This window comes from Periophthalmus magnuspinnatus, chromosome 16 (genome assembly GCF_009829125.3).
Source record: "Periophthalmus magnuspinnatus isolate fPerMag1 chromosome 16, fPerMag1.2.pri, whole genome shotgun sequence".
Lineage (NCBI taxonomy): Eukaryota > Metazoa > Chordata > Actinopteri > Gobiiformes > Gobiidae > Periophthalmus > Periophthalmus magnuspinnatus.
The window spans coordinates 8,958,560-8,977,952 of record NC_047141.1 but is presented as its reverse complement, the minus strand read 5'-3'; the positions used below and the strand labels follow the sequence as shown (position 1 = coordinate 8,977,952).

At 37.7% G+C, this 19,393-nt stretch overlaps 2 protein-coding genes across 2 annotated transcripts; both read right to left on the bottom strand.

Moving 5' to 3' along the window:
- Positions 1-372: 372 nt before the first annotated feature.
- On the bottom strand, positions 373-12,706 carry herpud2 (HERPUD family member 2). The gene is made up of 9 exons (XM_033981707.2): positions 12,648-12,706; positions 9,504-9,842; positions 7,628-7,705; positions 6,677-6,766; positions 6,284-6,414; positions 6,079-6,204; positions 4,957-5,292; positions 3,633-3,738; positions 373-2,113 (listed from the first exon to the last, which is right to left on the bottom strand). Exons 2-9 carry the CDS (start codon positions 9,648-9,650, stop codon positions 1,940-1,942), a joined length of 1,188 nt encoding a protein of 395 aa, XP_033837598.1. The 5' UTR covers positions 9,651-9,842; positions 12,648-12,706; the 3' UTR covers positions 373-1,939.
- Positions 12,707-13,633: 927 nt separating this feature from the next.
- pkdc (protein kinase-like domain containing) lies at positions 13,634-17,767 on the bottom strand. Its single transcript, XM_033981708.2, has 3 exons — positions 17,600-17,767; positions 15,670-16,030; positions 13,634-15,026 (listed from the first exon to the last, which is right to left on the bottom strand). The coding sequence occupies exons 2-3, from the start codon at positions 16,026-16,028 to the stop codon at positions 14,402-14,404; spliced, it is 984 nt and encodes a 327-aa protein (XP_033837599.1). The 5' UTR covers positions 16,029-16,030; positions 17,600-17,767; the 3' UTR covers positions 13,634-14,401.
- Between the last annotated feature and the right edge of the window lie 1,626 nt (positions 17,768-19,393).

The window sequence follows — 19,393 nt, the reverse complement described above, 5'->3', positions numbered from 1 at the left end:
ATGTCTTGCCTAGGGACAAAACAACAGTATGCACTACACTAGACTACAGCCACTGCTGCCCCTCTGTGGCACCTGGTATTCCCAACAGTTTCCCATCAAAGTACCACCCAGGCCCAGCTCTGCTTAGCTTCACAGATCAGACGTTATCGAAGTCAATGTATAGCATTTCCCAATAAATTAACCAGATGTACTGCGATGCTGATATTTTTTCACTAAGCGCTATATAAATAAAATTTATTATTATTATTATTACTTGTGGCATTGTTGTGAAAAGCTTCTACTGTATCACTAACACAATCTTATCTGCAGCATGTACTCACGCCTATCTGCTGCCATCTGCTGGACATTTACAAAAGTACCAAACACACAAAGTAAGCCAATTTTTTTTTTTATTCCAAAAAGCATTATTCATATTTAGAAATTATAGATGCAATATAATCATATGTGTAAATAGCACATGTTTAAATACAGAATGTGCTTAAAGAGCTCAAAAATATCCTTGGGAAATACTTACAGACCCAGGTCCCTATTTTACAAAGTATTCGGTTAGTACGCCTATATATTTATGCATATGTACATATATGTACATATAACTTTCATCACTTTCACCAAACATCACAGCTTTGTATGGAAGACAGTTCTCTTTTGTCACACTGACGGACAAAAAAAAATCACAAATAAAAACTTGTTCTACACAACAAATAAAATGGATATCTAGACAAGTTAAAAATCACTTCAATTTAAGGTAGTTTGAGTAGTTTTGACAAGCTAAGATGCATCTATTTTATAAACTTAGATTTTACTTTGATTACTTGTCATATTTAACCCACTGATGGATTTATTTTCCCATTTCAAACTAAATTATCTTGAAACCAGTAGGAAAGGTGACACAAGTTACCTATTGAGCATGATAAAAGCAATATAGTAATAATCTAGAACACAAGTCGGTCATAAACTTTTAAAGACATTTTAAATATTGATGTAAAACGACTTCCTAGTGGTCCAAGCAAGTCTATGTGTCTTACACTTGTTCTGATACAGCTCTAGATCATTCTATAACTATTCAGGAAAGCTTCACTTTCTGTCCTGTGAATGTGACTTTTTCTATATTGTTACCTTTTCAAACGAGCATGTAGTCTTGATACTAGTTTTAGTATCAATTAGTACCTGATTTTTGATACCTTTGACAACCTTACTCGTGATATTTATAAGTTCACAAACTCATAAGAATCCATCTTGGCCTGTCCCCGCTTGTGCAATAGGGCTCGATTGGTTGGTGCACCAATCACAGAGGAGCATTGAGGTTTGTGTGGAAGCCAAAGGTCAAGTGCCCAAACAAATCAAAACATGTCAATGCCAACAAATGTACTTGGAAAAAATGCAGAAGAACTTTGTGCATTTGTGGAAAGGGAAGATGTCTGCATTTTTCTCTCAACTGGGTTTAAGTAAAGTTTGATTTTTCATCTTGTTCCTCTGTTGTCATACTTCAACCAATCAGATTCTAAGAATCATCATGACGTTCCACATTTTCTGATTACTTTCAGCGCAAGCTATCCCAAATTGATAATGTGTAGTACTGAATTCATAGTGACACACATATCAATCTGGCGTGAGCCAGGTTATGCTCTTTGACTGTGCTAATGAGAAGGGTAAACAATTATTACATGGTCAAAAACTCTAAAAGGGTTTGCATTATATGTCTCCTTTGAACCTAGTCAAAACTACTCAAGTCAATTTAAGTCATTTTAATCTAGGCTAGATATTCCATTATTGCAGTGAACCAATTATATTTGATTTAGTCCTTTCCCTTAAACCGATCGCACACTTGCTCTTTGGAGCCTGTTAGTTTATGACACTGTAGACCAGTGCTGCTTGTCAAAGGCAGTCCACGGGTAGAGCTCTGTTTGGGGCAGATGTGTAGCTGGTTCGGGGTGGGTCTCTAGTTGCCAGGTTGGGGCTGGCCTTCAGGGATGAGGGAGGTGAAGAAAGTGCTGATGAAAGCCCAGGCGGTGGTGAGGAAGCCAGGTTCAGGGACAGCAGCAGGGGCCTGCTGCCGCTCTGAGGGCCCTTCCTCTGGGTCGTCCTCCTCTAGGCCGTCGTCCATCAAACGCTCCTGAACATAAACAGATCAGAATCTGTTATGTTCAGGGTTCATCAAGATACAGTGCTAGCACTATATATGGAAGGGTTTGCACCCAAGTTCTTCCCATGTATTTGAGTAAAAATTGTCTTGCTCCAGTACAGATATATTCTATAAGCAGATCTTGAGATCAAAATAAGTCTACTGTGTGCTGTCTGCATCTAATTAGCAAGCATTTTATTGCATGTTAGCATGCTAGTTGTTAGCTTGACCATCATCGCAAAACTACATATTGGTCTCTTATAGTTGTGAAAAGCACGTAGAAACTCATTGTGGTGAATAATTACAATGCTCGAAATGCAAAAGGTAAGTGAGGAATTACTTTGAACTGCTGCAAACTGTTTAAAATTAACTATGAAAATAAAAAATTTGAAAAACAGTAGCAGCTTTTCAAACAGTAAAAATAAGGTATAGTGCCTTGTGATTCAATTATATTTTTGAGAGCCACATTCTAAAAGGAGTTCTTGTCATTATAAGAGTTCTTCTCAGTTTCAGTTTCCCACATAACTGTATCAACTGTTTTAAAGGTGCAGTAGGTATGTTTTTTTGGTGAAGGGTCCGCTTCCTGCTTGTCTCCATGGATATTAGGGCTATTAATCGCAATCAAATTGAAAGTGACATTTGAGTGGACAGAATTATATCTGTACAAACATATTCTGAAATGTGATTCTTGTATTAGTTTGTTAGTTCATGTTTCTGTCTTTTTGTCAGTTTTCCTGGGCGTGTTTAAAACGTGAACTTTGAACAGAATCCTATATGACATAAATCTAATTGCTATCTCAATGCTTGAATCTTCCACAGCATGGCATTAAACTTAGCTACATAGCATTTTACTGTTTTTATTGTGCAAAATCACCTCTAAAAACATGAAGTCTTTTTGTGAGCAGGGTCACCTCTACATAGATCTGCCCTGTAACTTGGCCTGATGGCATCACCTGCTTGTCACCATGGAGATAGATGTGTTTATTTATAGATCTATACTGTGGAACACTCCATGTCATGAACCCCATCCCAAATGAAACACTACTAGCCTACAGTGAGATGTCATTAAAGTGGGATTTAACACTTAAACTCCGCCCACAACACATTTCAAATGGAGCTGCTAAACTGGGCAGTATCTGGAGGACTAAAGTAAAGAGTGAGAGAGGAGAAGGGGTGGTGTCTGGGCATATGAGGAACAGTGTGATTGGTCTAACAGGTATCCACATTTCAGCCTCCATCCCTGCAGCCAGGTGTTTGTAATCAGATACACCTCACTGTAATCAGGGCAGAGGCACGTGATGCCACCAACTACTTAAAATTGTAGTAGCCACTGAAGGCAGCACAAACTTAGATTTAAACATTTTTGACCAGAAAACTGTAAATTTACCTTGTTTAAAATGCCAAAAAAGGAAGCTTATTAGAAAAACTACCAACCTGGTATTATATGTATTCACAAATTTTCTCTATTGAAAATATATTAAAAGATCAAAATCTCTGGTATAATAAGTACCATTTCCTGCATGTCCTGCTGTCTGTCTGCCTCTTCTTGCGCTGCTCCTCGCTCTTCTCTCGCCTGTTGCTGTTCAGGTCTGAAGGGAAACCAGCCCGCCTGATGCCTGTGGGGGAAATATACACTCTTTATTTAAATGGGTTTTTTTTAACGAGGGGGTATTTTAGTTCTATGGGGTGTTAACTTCTAACACATAACATACTTAGATCACCATTTTACCATTATTGTTTTGAAAATGGTATATTCGCCTTCATATTGTTTTGCATCATGCTTTTGTATATTTATGAAAAATGGCCATGCAGGAGCATGGGTGACGTAGGCTTGTGGACTGAGCATTGGGCAGGATCATACAACTAACCATAAGGAGGGTTTGAATAGAGAGATCCACACATGCATGAATTACATATAAAACTTCTTGAGACATGTTTATAATGAGTGCACAATAGCACTGCATGGTCAAAAGTTCAAAGTCAATTCTGCAAAATATGTGTATGCTAGGATTCCCTGTAACCCTCTCATGTCCTTATAAAGTTTTGATCCCTTCACAGTAAGCGTTCTCTAAGTGAACATGTTAACAGCTATTATTTTAAGCTGATTAATGCAACTTCCTGGAGTCTTTGCACTTTTCTATTAAGAAACATGCAAGTTACTGATTTTATCCTGGCTAAAGCATTAAAAGTCAGTCAATATGCCTGAATAATGCATTATGTAGGATTTTAATGTTTTGTTTGGCTTTAAAGAAACCATATGCAAGATTTGTGTTTAAAATTTCACAAGCATGACATAACTATGTCCCCTGATATGATGATAAATAGAACTTTAATTAACAATCGTAATGCTGATTTATTCTTAATTTCAAAAACATTGGACATGATTTCTAAGTTGTTTATGTTATAATTTGGTGTTGTGGTTCTCAAGATGATTATCTAATCAGAAAGAAGAATTATCCTCACAGGCGTCTCTTATTTGGGTTGCCAGTTTTAATTCTCTCTGGTCTGAATCCTCACTACCTAAACCTCAGCAACTGCAGCCAATTATTAATCAGTGCATCTGTTGCCTCAGTATATTCTATCCATATAAACTGATAATGAGAAAAACTTGTATGTGTCCTCTATCTGCAGGTTAAGACACTAGAAACCCAGGTTTCAGCTGTGATTGCAGTACCTTTTTTAAAACTCTAAGACTGCAAGCTACATACAGTTCCTTTCATTAGTAAATAAAGATGTTATTTATTTTTAGCTTAATCTATATGTATTTCATTTTTTTGTGTGTATTGTTTATATCATTATTATTATAATTTTTTCAATCAATCAGACATACTCACAGGTAGACTAGCAGCATGGCCCCCAGCACCATGACGAAGCGGCTGAAGGAGGAGTAGAAGTACACTATACTGAGCAGTACTCCGGCTCTGGACACTGTGTACAGCCAGTCCAGCCAATCACGGTTCAGCTCGTCCTCGTTAAGAACTGCCCCTCCCTGCGCATTCATCTGGATGTTCGGGTTCACCTGGAGGTTGGGGTTGACCGGAGGCGGGGGCTCGGGCAGCGGGTTGGGGCCCTGAGGAGGCTGTACAGGCGGCTCAGGCTGAGGAGGTGAAGAGGAGGGGGCGGAGGGAGCAGACGAGCCGGGGGACTGAGAGGCAGCTACGGCGGCTTGACTGTGAAAAGCAGAAGAACAAAAATAAGCAAGACACGTGAGTTGAGAAAATATCTGAGTTTGGTATCTTCGGTAGGTGGGTGAACAGTCAATATAATTTGTCACTGTCTTAACTGCAGTTTACTTAAAGGTATGTAACACTTCTGGAAGATTGGCCATCCCCTTCTTGTCTCCATGGAGATGTTACTGCTTTGCCTGGAATGTTGCACAGTATGATATTTATCTTTTTCATTTCAATAGATTACAGGTGTTGTAAACTGCCTCAATCTCAGTATTAATTTCAGTTTAACCGCACACACACGGCCACATTATCTTGTCTGTTCCTCAGCCTCAGTCCACAACTCTGGTTCTCCTCCTACCTCTCTGACCGTCACCACTATGTCTCCATAAATAACTCCAAATCACACACCTCCCCTGTCTCTCCACATATCTAACCTGTATTAGGCCTGATGGTGTCACCTGCTCGTCTCCATGGGGATGAAGGAGTTTAATGTCATACTGTGGAACTTTATTGGCAAAGCAATAGCATCTCCATAGAGACAAGGAGGTTGCGGGCCATCCACAAGAAGGTTGTATAGCTTACCTTTAACAATAATATTTCAATCAAAGTTATTTCTGTAAAACTGTAACCTCATACTTTCTGATAATACCACGTTTAAATACTCAAATGTTAAAAGTGAATCTCTTCATTTCTGTTTCCTCCCAAGAAATAATTTGTATTTACAACTTTATGTACAGTAAATGTACATAAAAAGGAATATATTTGAACAAATAGATGTGTACTTACTACTGCATGTAGTAGTGTCGTGCATACATCTGCTGCCACCACAGCATCTGCATGGGCATGTAGGCGGGGTGAGGGGGCATGTTCCCAGGCAGGGTGCCCTGCACAGGGACCTGCAGACCTTCAGGCCTGTGAAAGAGAATGCACTGCTTTTACTTTGAATTCAGAAGTAAATACAGTGATTACGATGTGTTTAAAAAGGTCTTACCATTGTGGAATACCAGGGGCATTATACTGCGGCAGGCCTCCTCGATATCTCAGACCATCGGTGACCTCAGAGGAAGAAGGTGCATTCTGATTGGGTGAGGAGGCAGAGGAGGAGCTTGAACTGTCTGAGCTCTGAGAAAAAAAAAGAAGATAAAAACAAATATAAAAACTGGGAGTGCATTTTGTGATCTTGACTTTGTTTGGTCTTGTTGTAAGTCCTGGTTTAGTCCAAGTTTAGTTCTGGGTTTTTACCGCCCTCTGGTGGTAAGCGAGGGGTGGTAGGGATGATTTTGTCATTTGCCAGGCAGGTGGAGGACCTTCCACCAGAAAAGTTACATAGTGCACCTTTAAGTAACTTTACAGTCCATAAAACATTGTGGGAAATGATACTCACACTGGTAGAAGGGGCAGAGCTGTGGGCCTGGGGGGAGCTTGGGGGGCTGTGGGAAGCACACACCAGGTGCATCATGTGGTACTCATCCTGCTGTGGAGCAAACACAAAACCAGTCAGGAGCAGCTGGGCCAAAAAGATCCAGAAAGCCTTTGTTCCACTGACTGTACTGGCTGCTCTCTGCTGCAGCCTCACACTGACTATGCACACCTACGACCTGAAGCTGGCAATGTATCAAAGCATTGTAAATGTTGGTTTGAAAATATGCTAAATTTGAATATAATTTGGAATATATGGTCTTCTCTATAGAATAAAACTATGTCAAATGCAACAAATAGAGCTGTTTGTAAAAACTGAACAAACCTGCAGTGTCAACAACAAACAAAGGTATAAAAAGGTATACAAGTCTGACCTTTGCAGGGTAATTTTACAGTTCATTCCCTTTTTGTGAAATATACGACTGTTAAAGTGGCTGTACTTGATTTCTGTCAGTATAGTTGAGTTTTATTGTCAGAGAAACAGGAACTAGCATGCTGTCTGCTTTTAGCCATACTGTGTCAGCAAAACTCTGCTTTAGACCCTGAATATTGTTGAAAGCTCTTTGCATTTGAAAAATACTGAGGAATTAGTTTGGACCACTGCAAACTGTTTAAAATTAACTAGTTCTGTTTTTCATGTTTTTCATGTACATTTCTGAGTAATTGCCAAAATGTCACTCAAATGTTATTTCAATATTATTTTTTGTCAGTAATGCCAACCCCTTTCTATGAGTATTTATGCTGCTTTCATGTTCATGTGGGACAGTTGAGGGATTCCATCAAACAAACACCATTAAAAGTCATAAATACGATCTACCTGACAAGCGGCATTATGCTCTACAATTTGGAATCTGACTAAAAATGAGCACTGCCTTTTTGTGTAGTCTATGTAGTGTTGTTACTAATGAGGTCGTACCTTTCTGAGAACATCTCCAAGTTGTACATGGTCCTGAAGAAGCTGCCCCGAATACACCAGCCGCTGGTCTTTAGACAACTGAAAAATAAAATACATTTAAGTGATAAAAATGGAGAGAATTTCTACCTCAAAATGAAAACCAAAGTTACATAAGCATTTTAGTAAATATTAAATGGTAGCCGGCTAGTTCCAATCAGAGGGACAGTCAGCTTGACCATTTCTGATGTAACCTAATGTCTATGAGGATCTTACTGAGTCAAGCTCAGAAAAAATCAATAAAAACTGACAGATCAGGCAGTGGACTGGGAGCTGTGTGTGGATATCACTGACAACATGTCACAAACTTTACAAATGTGATGAAAACCTCACCAGAGGACACTTCTGTGTTTACAAAAACCTCACAGACATTACATTACGCAAGCTGACTCTCCCTCTGATTGGAACTAGGCGGCCACTGCTGTGGACAAAGCCAATTATAAAGGTTATGCACGGACATCATTTTATTTGAAAAATGCCCTTCAACAATCCAATTGAGTGGCACTGAGGCAGAACTATGGGCAGTGTAACAGACAAAATGTGTTTCTTTTGGCCTATTTTTTGTCCATGGAGCATTTTATTTTACTCAAATTAGCTTTATGTAGCAAAATGGAAACTAAAATGAAATGAAAATAGTTTCTCCATTGTTGCTGTGACTGTGCTGAGCTTAGCTACCTTGTTAGCTAACAATAGGGGGACATAAAGGACACTATAATTGCCTTACACAACGGCAGCCGGCTAGTTCCAATCAGAGGAACAGTTGGCTCGACCATTTCTGGCGTAATATAAAAAAATAAGGCAGTGGAGAGGGAGCTGCGTGTGGATGTGACACTGACAACATGTTAAACACTTTACAACTGAAGAGAAAACTAAGGTGTGTCATTTTGTGTGTCAGGGATAATGCTAATGCTAATTTCAGAGCCTAATAAATATTTAAATAAGGCCACTGACTGAAATAATCTGCATCTACAAATAATTAGGCCATCATTTTATGTTACATTTAAAGTTTTAATAGAAGTTATCATTAGCATTGACACACAAAGACATACCTTTGTAAACAGAAGTGTCTCTGATGATGTTTTTCTCACATTTGTGTTCAGCATGTCAGTGACATCCACCTGCAGCTCCCTGTCCACTGCCTGATCTGTCAGGATTGAGTGATTTTAACTAAAAACCTCACAGACATTACATCACATCAGAACTAGCCGGCTATCGTTGTTTGCAGAGCCACTTAATATGTTCAACATGGAATCAGAACATCTTACTAAAGAAGAGAAAGGTTCAGTTCAACTGTGTATGTAGTAATTAAGACACCTTAATTAAACAAATGTAAGAGAGATAAGCCCAATGCCATACTGTGGAACATTTAGGTCAAGCAATCAGATGCCATGGAGAGAAGCAAGTGGGGACCCTCCACCAAAAAAGTTACATAGTGCACCTTTAAGGTACCTTCTAGGGGGTATTAATTGCTAACATATAACATATTTAGATCACCATGTTACCGTTTATTGTTTTGAAAATGCTATATTCACCATATTTTTATTTTTGTTATTCAAGACATGTTTAATACGTTTCAGTTTCGTTTTTGATGCTCTGAGTCTCCCCTCCCTTTGCTCTCCACATCAAGTCACGCCCCCTTCTAAGCGGTACCACATTAAAATTGCTGTGCATCCTGTTAGTGAAATTACTGCACACCATATTATGTTGTTGTGTACAGTTTTGTATCGTGTTTTTGATCAGGGAACAATGTTGTAAAATGTCTGAAAGCTCCAATAAGTTGATTTGCATTATAATACGCCCATTTTAAACCTTAAATATGGAGAGGAAATTGGCACATTACCGGTTTGCTAGGGTAGACGTTAGAGATGTGGCTCTTCAGTCTCTCCACAGTCCAGTTGAGGAAGCAATTGATGGTCTGGTCTTCATATTTCTGGTTTGGGGCTTTGATAACCAGGGTGACCGGTGTATCCATTGCTCCAGGATCCATGGTTCATAACACTACCACCACTACCCCCACTGCTGCAGCTGTGGCCGGACCAGGATTCAGACCAGGACTCCGACCAGGGCTCAGAACTCTACCCTGTGAGACTTCCTCAGGTCCTCATGTCCTTAGGTCCCCTTCAACTGTCCCTTCTCATGTCAACATCCCCGTCTCCCACCTTTTACTGGGTTTTATGATCTGCAAATTTTACAAAAAAAACCAACAAAAAAACACTCTTATATAATCTACATAAAGTTGCATTGTGGAGTTTTTCTAGTGGATGACCTGTTACTCAAATATCTCCATAAGATATTATTGATGATTTGCCAGGAATGTTCCTTACTATGTCATGCCAATTCAAATATCTGTCACTATTTAAGCATAGGTATGGACTTGTCTTTCCACAGGTCTAACCAGTAACTCAGCCTGGTGGTTGTGTTGGATATGTTTAATGCCATATTGTGGAAGATTTCAGGCAAAGAAATCCATGAGTTTCAGAATGGTGAGAAATAAGGGCATTGCCAATGCCATAGCAATTAACAATTTAAAACAAAATATCAAATCTTTGAATGTTAAAAAGTCCTCAAAATGTTGCCGATAACATGGCCCATGAATAGCATCTTCATAAAGACGGACAGGTTGCAGACATTCCACCAGAAAGGTTATGTAGTGCACCTTTATAATTTCTTTTCTACATCTTGATCTTTTAAACAAAAGAAATAAGATATCCATCTCATAATACTCAAATACTATGTTCATTACACTGCTGTGAGGCTCACACTATTGTAGCAATGCAACTTTTGTGTAAAGAAGTGATATCAGATTGTCATATTAAAAAAATAGGGATTCACTGATCTGATTTGGATTGGATATTGGTGCCAATACAAAAAAATGTGTTGGTTCGGATATTGGTTTCCAAATATCAGTTTAGTCAATATCCTGTTTGGCCATATAAATTGATATAATAAGACTATTTACTGGTTCTAATCAGCCCAGAAAGTCTCATAATGTTTGAACTTTTATTCACACAAAGTTATTCAGCAGTTACTTGAAGAAGGACAAATAACAGCTACATAACATATTTGCATCACTTTTGTCTTATTTTATTTTTGTATGAAGGAAATAAATGCTGTTATAAGTCTCTACACTAGTATCAGTTGATATCGGCAGACACTTAAAGCTATAATATCGAAAACTGAAAAACTTGAATTGGTACATCCCTATTCAAAAAGATTTAAAACTGTAATGTTTGTGGCCATGGTCAATTATATCATGTAGTTTCCTCCTTTACGATACTGTGGCAACAAAGCAATACATTTAGACTCCAATTTGCTATTCTGAACCCAAGCTCTAGGTGTGCACACACAAGAGACTGGGGCTAAAATGTCACTAATCCCATAATTAACTAACTAAACTTGGACTGGACACGGACTACACTAAATAAGTTGCACCCCTAATTTACAGAAATCAAAATTTATATAATAACAATGACTTTATCAACAGGTTAAGCATGTGATATACTGTAATGTCACTGACTTCTTTGCAAAGCTTCCAAACAGAGATGGGTAGTACTCAGTTACTTGAGTAACGTTTTAAAGAAATTGTACTTTTCTAGCAGCATGAGTAAAACTTGAGTACTTGAGTAAATGTATTGGTTCCTCTTCCCACTGTGTGTAAGTCTACGTAAGTCTAAGTGTTGGCATTATAAAATGATTTGAAGATTTGTGTTTCTTGCACCGCTCCTTCAAATATGATTTAGTTTGTCTAATTTTTGTGTCCATCCTTTGAAAATATCAGATTTTGTTCATGTTTTGTCACATTTTCTCCTTCAAATTACATTCACTTATAAATCAAATGTTACTAGCTCTGTAGGCCTTTAGTCGTTTGGTCGATTAATCGGTCGATGTTGTCTTAATAAAACGACTGGTCGACAAATACACATTTTGTTGGTTTAGATTATAAGGATTTATATGGGACAACAGCAAAACAGGAGGAGTAAGTGAGTGAGTTAGCTGAAGATTCGGTATTGTTTGGTATTTATTTGTAAAAGATTAAGATTAAACTCATGATTCACTAATTTAATCAGCCTTTATATAAATACATATTCCCTTGTACTTTTTTGCTTTTTTTGTGTGAGTGCATTTTGGGTTCAGATACATAGATACATTAGTATAGTTTTGAGAGCTTTTGCCTCACCCTCTTTATAGTCGACTAACTGGTCACAGGGACATCTTTAGTTGACCAATGTTACATCCAAACAGTTACTCTTTAAGATACTCTTTGTTGAGCAGTAGTTTCCCCAAATACTTTTTACTTTTACTTTCTTAATTTCTTTGACCACTATTTTGTACTTCTACTTGAGTAATTTTATTTGGAAGTAACTTTACTCTTATTTGAGTACAGTTTTTGGCAACTTTACCCACCTCTGCTTCCAAAACAAAATCAGTTTTTAGACTATTTGGACAAGGCCAAACCTAGAAACTGAAAGAATGTTTGTCTATATTCGTCATTTCAACAGATTTTCCAGATAAAACAAAGGCCTAAACCACATGATGTTTAGTGGCATTTGAAGAATATTAAAATAAGTGAATGTTTACACTTGTGGATGGGAGCCGAGTTGCGTCATATTTAATGTCAACAACGACTTGAACATATCATCACAGAACAATCAGGTAGGATGTACAAACGCATTTTATCAATATATTTGTTAATAAAGATAAATATGCACTTGTGACAAAGCAGTAGAGTAGTTTCAATAAGTATAATTTGTCCTCAACTCAACAGATTAGCTTGTTTCTATCCATCTATCCCGCTATGGTTATTATGGGCCATCGATTTAACAGGGAAATAGAGCATAGCATGTTGGCTAACGTTAACACAAGCTTTGGTAGATTTGCACGACAAGAAACGGACTTTTCCCAACGATGGCAATCCGTTATTCCGCCAAAAATTCTCATCCTGTTGGGTTTTATCCTGAAAATAGTCCTATCATGATTTTATTACCTGGATCGCTGAGGCACGGTCGTCTTTCCCAGTCTCCTGTTGTGTTGGTGTCGGGCGTGAAAGCGGAAATAACGTGATCAGTATACGTCATCACGTGGATCCCAACAGCTGATCTGAAGTCTGCCACGTGATCATGTTTTTTTTGTTTTTTTGTTTTTGTCTATCTTGAAATAAAATTTAAAAACAAAAAACAAAAACAAAAAAACCCCCGTTATATTCAGGAGGCTTGACGAAATGTAATTTTGAGATAAGTTTAAATGCTACTGGCTTAATTTCATCACAGCACAGTAGATAGAGGGATTCCTTTTTAATACCACTTCTGTAATTTTCAACTTTTGTTAAACTTTTCTTGATGTAATATTCCACCTTACAGAGTAATAACTAGAAAAAAAAATGCAAACCTGTCATGGACTTTGGCATCTTATGATATAAAGGCAGCATAGTCACCAGTAGGGGTATGCAAAAATATGGAAACATGATATAGTTTAATTTGATGATATAGTATATAGTCAGTTGCTGTACCAATCAAGCATTTTTCGTATGTTTTACTAAATTATTTTGTGACAGCGCTACAAATTGCTTGTTTAGAGGAAGGAAACTTGTTTATTAAATGCATTTGACATATTCACTGTTTTGATGATTAAAATGTGACTTTTAGTATCATACGATTTATTAAATGTGTTGTGAACCATTAGCAGCAGTGATTTAGTAGATGTGTTGTGAACCATTTTACAAGTAAAAGTTGAGCTCATATAAACTATGGATGAATAAACAATGGTCATTGCAACAGTTTTATGTTTTCTTCTAGTGAGTAACATGCACTAAGCAAAACGCACTTTGATATGTTCATTCATCTTCAATAAGATAAATGCACCATTAATGGTTTTTAAGTATGGTGATTTTACCAAAATAGCAGATCATTACAGAGATCACCATACAATTTTTACTCTAACAGTAACCACCCTGACAATATTTTTTATTTTATTAATATGTTTAGAGAAAAAACAGTTTTGGACAGGTCATTCCAACTTTGCACCAAAATGCCTAAAATGTATTAAAAATGCACAGAATATAACACATAGAATAAATTATGATCACAATAAAAGTGGAAATTAAATCAAAATCAAAGTTACTTTAACATTTTAGTAAATATTACACATAAAGTGTATGCCTGTTTTAACTCCTCAGTAAACTATTGTCCCCTCTAAAATATTTATGACTACACATTTTAAAGGGTGTATGAAACTACATTTGTTTTTGTGAAGCAGGCGAGTAAAGGTACTGGTACATTCCAGAATTTGCATTTTCTTGGTTTGTCCATGTTATACTCAGATATTTGGCCTTAAGCACTACACAAGGTAAATCATTTCACTTGGTACTTTTAGAATCTTCTTTAAATAGACCACTATCCCTAGCATAGCCTGTACCTTCAGACAGGGACAGTTTTACTAAATCTTGAGCCTATAGATTGGACCACTACTTTGGACACACTATTTTTTCACTTCTTTTGGGAGAGGTGAGGTAAATTAGCGATGGCTATAAACACAGTGACACCTGCATCAGATTACTATCTGTCCCTACCAAATAACACACAATAGTTATAGTAATACAATAGTTTTTGTTTTTCCATGTTATTTCTTAATCCTGACCTTTATCTCTTATAATGTGACTTAAATACACCTTTCAGGTGTGACATTCTTGAAAGATTAAAGTCCTACAGGGTTAAAGCTTTGATAAAATCATATCATGAGATATCATTTTCCCTCGTTAACCTCTACTTTAGAGTGTGCGCCTTGGAGCTTGTGCAGGACCTCTTTGGTGAGCTTCTTACTGTAGCGGTTGATCTTCCAGTGTCCGGGCATCCACCCCAGCAGGAAGCGATGGAAGTCTGTCCAGGCAAACGCAAACATCTCCCTCCATTCTTTCTCCAGAGCCGCAAACTCCACGTCCTTATCTACAGCATCCTCCAGCTCAGAGAAATAATGATCTAAGAGTGCGGGTACCCTCTTCTCACACTCCCTCTCCTCCATACAGCTACCTAAGAAGTACACCACGTCCTTCATGCCACAGCCACCTCCCACATACTGGAAGTCCACTGCAGCCACCTCTGTGCCACTTTTGGAGAAGCAGAAGTTGGCCAGTTTGGCGTCGCCATGGACAATAGTTTTGAAGTGACAGTTGGTGAGGATTTTGTCAATGTGCAGAGCTGCCGCTTTGAGTTCTGCATCATCCATAGCCTCCAGTTCATCTGGTCTAGTTTCCAGATGCCAATAGGTCCCCACAGGCCACAGCCCATCCGGCACCCTGCCCAGAAAGAGAGAATGGAAGTGGGCCAGCCAGCGGAGGCACGCCCTCATTTCTTTGTCTCCGACACTGCTCCTAGATATAAAAAATATGTTTATTGAAGTAGACTGTGCTCATGTGCTGGGTCAATAACATTACACAAAAGATGAGGTAAGTTTTAGTAATATGATGTGATTATTGTACAGTATGTGTGTGTGTATGTATGTAATCTATATACCACATAGACTAGTATACGCCCATGGACCACTATGGAACCTACCTGGACAATTGAGGGATTACACAGAACACCACATGGTAAATTTTAGGGCTGGGTAATAGTAGTATTGACCAATATAAATACAGACTAGTCGATATAGGCCACTATTACCATTCAATGTCAGTATTTTTTTGCTCTGCCCCATTCTCTGAATGTTTTTTTTCCATTAGTGAGTCAAATTGGGAATATAAGAGTTTTATATGGCTACAGTGGCCTTTGCTTCAATTTAAGATAAAGTTGTGGGTCTTTTAAAATTCAAATAAAAATCCAAATAAAATTCATATGATAATATAAAAGAAAGTACTATGATTTAATGTTTGAAATCACATTCTATTTGTCTAAAAGAAAATCAGTATCGAGTCTACTCCTTAATATTAAAATCGAGTTTGAAGTTTTAGTATTGTGACACCATGTCTGTCTGGAGCACATAAAACATTCTACTTCCAGTCAAACCTCCTTTACCTGCGCTGGTCATATCCTGCCACATCCAGGTCTTCTAACACTATCAGCATCTCATTGCCACGGGAACAGGAGGCCAGGCAGGTAGGGATCCGGCAGCTGGGATTGGTGCAGTAGTTCTGATACCAGTGTGTCTCCACCTGGTAGGAGCGGACCTTCCGTATATGGGACAGGTCTGTGCTCTGGTCCGTTTCTGCTGGGAACTGCACATGTTTGACCACTACTGAGGGGCGCTCACAGCCCTCCAGATGCACTCTCACGATCTCCCCATACCCACTCCACAATGTCTGGATCTTGGCCCCCACTCGCAGAGAAGTGGCTGCACAGGACTTCAAAATGAGCTCCCGGTACTCCGCATTCATCTCTATGTAGACAGTTACAGTGTAGTTTAGACAAAGACAGTGAAATTAGGACTGTAGTCGACTAAAGAGATTCTTGGTCCACAAAAGACATGTCCTGTTGAGCAATTGGTCGACTAAAAAGTGGAGCGTGGCAAAAGCTTTTAAAATTATTACAAATTATGTATCTGACTGAACAGCACTCACAAGACTACACCCGGAGTTCATACAAAAACAACCATTCATTGAGAAAAAAGGAAACATACCATGCTTATAAACTGACAGATAAAACTTGTAAATCATGAGTTTATTTATTTTATTTTTTATTTATTTATAAATACCAAAAAATAACAAATCTTTTTTTTCTCCTTTCTGCTGTTGTCCCATCTAAATCTTTATGATCTAAATAAGATGATTAGTCGGCTAATACAAATCTTTGGTTGACTAAAGACCATCAACTAAAAGACTAAAGGTCTAGATCCTGAATGGAATACAAATGTAAACAAAAAATACTGATATTATGAAATGGTATTATGAATGCCCTTTTTGTTCTTCAATACCTGTAATACATACATTACAATAGGTGTGCTGTTGTTGTTGTTTTTTTTTTATTGCAACTGTGAGCCAAATAATTAGGAGTATGTCTTTTTTTCTAAATTCAAACACCTCTATTTTTTATACTTTCAGTCGCACAGAAAGTTAATTGAGTCAACTGCATTGCCACAGACCGTATCCCAGTCTTGCAGTCCTAGCAAAATAAATAAAATCAGTAAGTTTGTGAGCCATAAAACAATGCTTTGTTCAAATGAATTTATGACAATTATGAGATGTTTAGTAGGGATTTGGTAAACTACAAACACCACACAAATCTCAGAAGTGCATGTATAGTATAAACTGTATAATGTATACTGTGTAGAAATCTGTGAAGAAAAGTTGTCTCTCAAAATTAAAAGACAAATTTATATACAAATTAGGTGACTATTTCTCTGGAGGATACTTCTGAGTTCTAAAGGCAGGTCTATTTCCAATCCAAGTCCATTTATATGTTTAAGAAAAGCTTGAAATTATCATTATTAAGAAAGTATATAACTGCTATGTGACAGGATGATTTTGTGTTTTGTTTTTTTTTTGTTTTGTAAAGTAGCCGCACATCTAAGTTTGATTTTGTATAATGTAACAGTGCAATACACTGGAAGGAATAAGAGTTAGAGTTGATAAGGGGCAGATATTATAAGCTTTTGCTTCTTTCTGTGCCCTTTCATTCATCTATTATAATTGTACAAAAGCTGAAATACTGTATGCAGATATGCTGCATTGATTTGTTTTGTTTTAATGAATGAAATAAATATAAAAAGAAAGAAAGAAAGATTTGTCTCGACGATAATGGCAGTGATATCTTGAAGTATGCATTCATTGTAGCCCCCTAGACAGTCGGCACAAAGCCCAAAGTGGTGACAATAACAGAGCCAAATGTAGCCTGCCTGAGTGCATGTTTTACAGTTTCAACAGCGCAAGTCAACGTTCATTCATCCGCACCATGGAAGTATAATGATCCGCACAGTACTAGCTTAATAACAACTTGCTGTGGGGCTTACCTGGTGCTTAAACAACTCCAGCGACACTATAGGAAAATATCCTAATCATGAAGTTCAACCAAACACGAGGACGAGCCCATGGGATCATTCATTTACCTCATTTTATAAGTTTTCTGTGTTTACATGTTACATTCACATGTCATTGGCACAGGAAGAACGGATCACACCAAAACCACAGATGCATTAGCGCCCCCTACTGCCCCGGAGCCTGGTATTATTTAATATTATTTAATAAAGATAGTGGACAACTATATATATATATATATATATATATATATATATATATATATATATATATATATATATATATATATATATATATATATATATATATATATATATATATTCTTTATACAGTTTATTGGGACTCTCTCTCTCCCCTCTCTCTCTCTTAAGGATAAGGAGAGTACTTCAGCCAACTGCAGAAGATAACTGCTCGCGACATCCAGCCCCAGGAGCATTGGAGGATGGGTCCTTAACACCTTAATTCTGCTGCAGCTATTATAAAACACCAATGTAAAGTGGAAAGACATTGTCAGTGCTAACAACAGCTACCATGTTCTTCCTGGTTCTCAGAAAATAAAATGCTTTCTAACTAGATGCAGACAGCACACAGCACACTTACTTTGACCTCAGGAGCTGCTTTTGCTCAAATGCAGGGAAAGGAATCGCTTTTAAGTCAAATTATTAACCTAAATATGTAAAACAGTAATTATAGCCCACGGTTGTTTGGGATTTCTTCAGATAAATAAAACGCAGTGTCCACCAGCAATCTGACAAGAACTGAAGGAGTGGCTTGGATGAGCAGCGAAACGTCTCCACTCCTACAAGATTTGTCCAGTTTAACTTTGGCTTTTATTATCAGACTCAATTTAAACTATGCAGCCATGTAAATGCCATGTAAATGCTAATCACAATATCTCTTCTAGGTCAGCTGTCTCAAGTTGGCCAACAGTTCTACAACACAGACATAGAAGTAGAGATTCTCTCCAAAGAGGAAACAGAGAAGATTGCTCTTTCAGGAAATGTCAGTTATGATAACCAATATTGTGTTTTGTTTTTTGTTGGGGTTTTTTTTTTTTTCAGTTAATGGCTAAAATTGCATAAAGACAAAGTTATTTAATTTACTTCTTTATTTTGTGTGATTAGGTAAGTGCAGTGAGATCATCTTTGAGGACATGCAGGAGCCTTCGAAGAAGCCTCTGCACCTGAAGGGACAAATGAAGTATGTCCCCCAGTGGGACTCCCTCATCTTCCTGGGGACACCCATGTAAGGACACCACTTTAACATGCACAGTAGTATCCCAGACATGAAGCTAGCCCCCACAGCAAACTTTCCAATGTGGGAAATTATGTGTACCTTCCCTCACCTTAAAGGACACACATTATGCAATCTTGTAGCTTTAATTCAATTTTAAACATGGTTAAAATAATGTCTGCATTTGGAAAGCACACTTTATAAACTACACTAATGAAGCATGTAGGAGTTGGAGCTCCCTCTGCTGTCAGCCACAGGGATGACAAATGAGAAAATAAACAAATGAAGCCCTTAGGCAACATGGATGCTATTCTAATAGAGCCATACACTAATTGTACACACAGCTGTATTCACGGCAGTACATTTTGCACAATATGTATCCTATTACACAAAAGTATACAGTCTCTATCAAAATGCCACAGACTTGAGAATTTTGAGCTTTGAACATGTAAACAGACTAATAATAAAGGATTACTCAAACATGTGTGAATGAAACAAAACACAACTCCAGGTATATTTTGATGATATTCTAACAT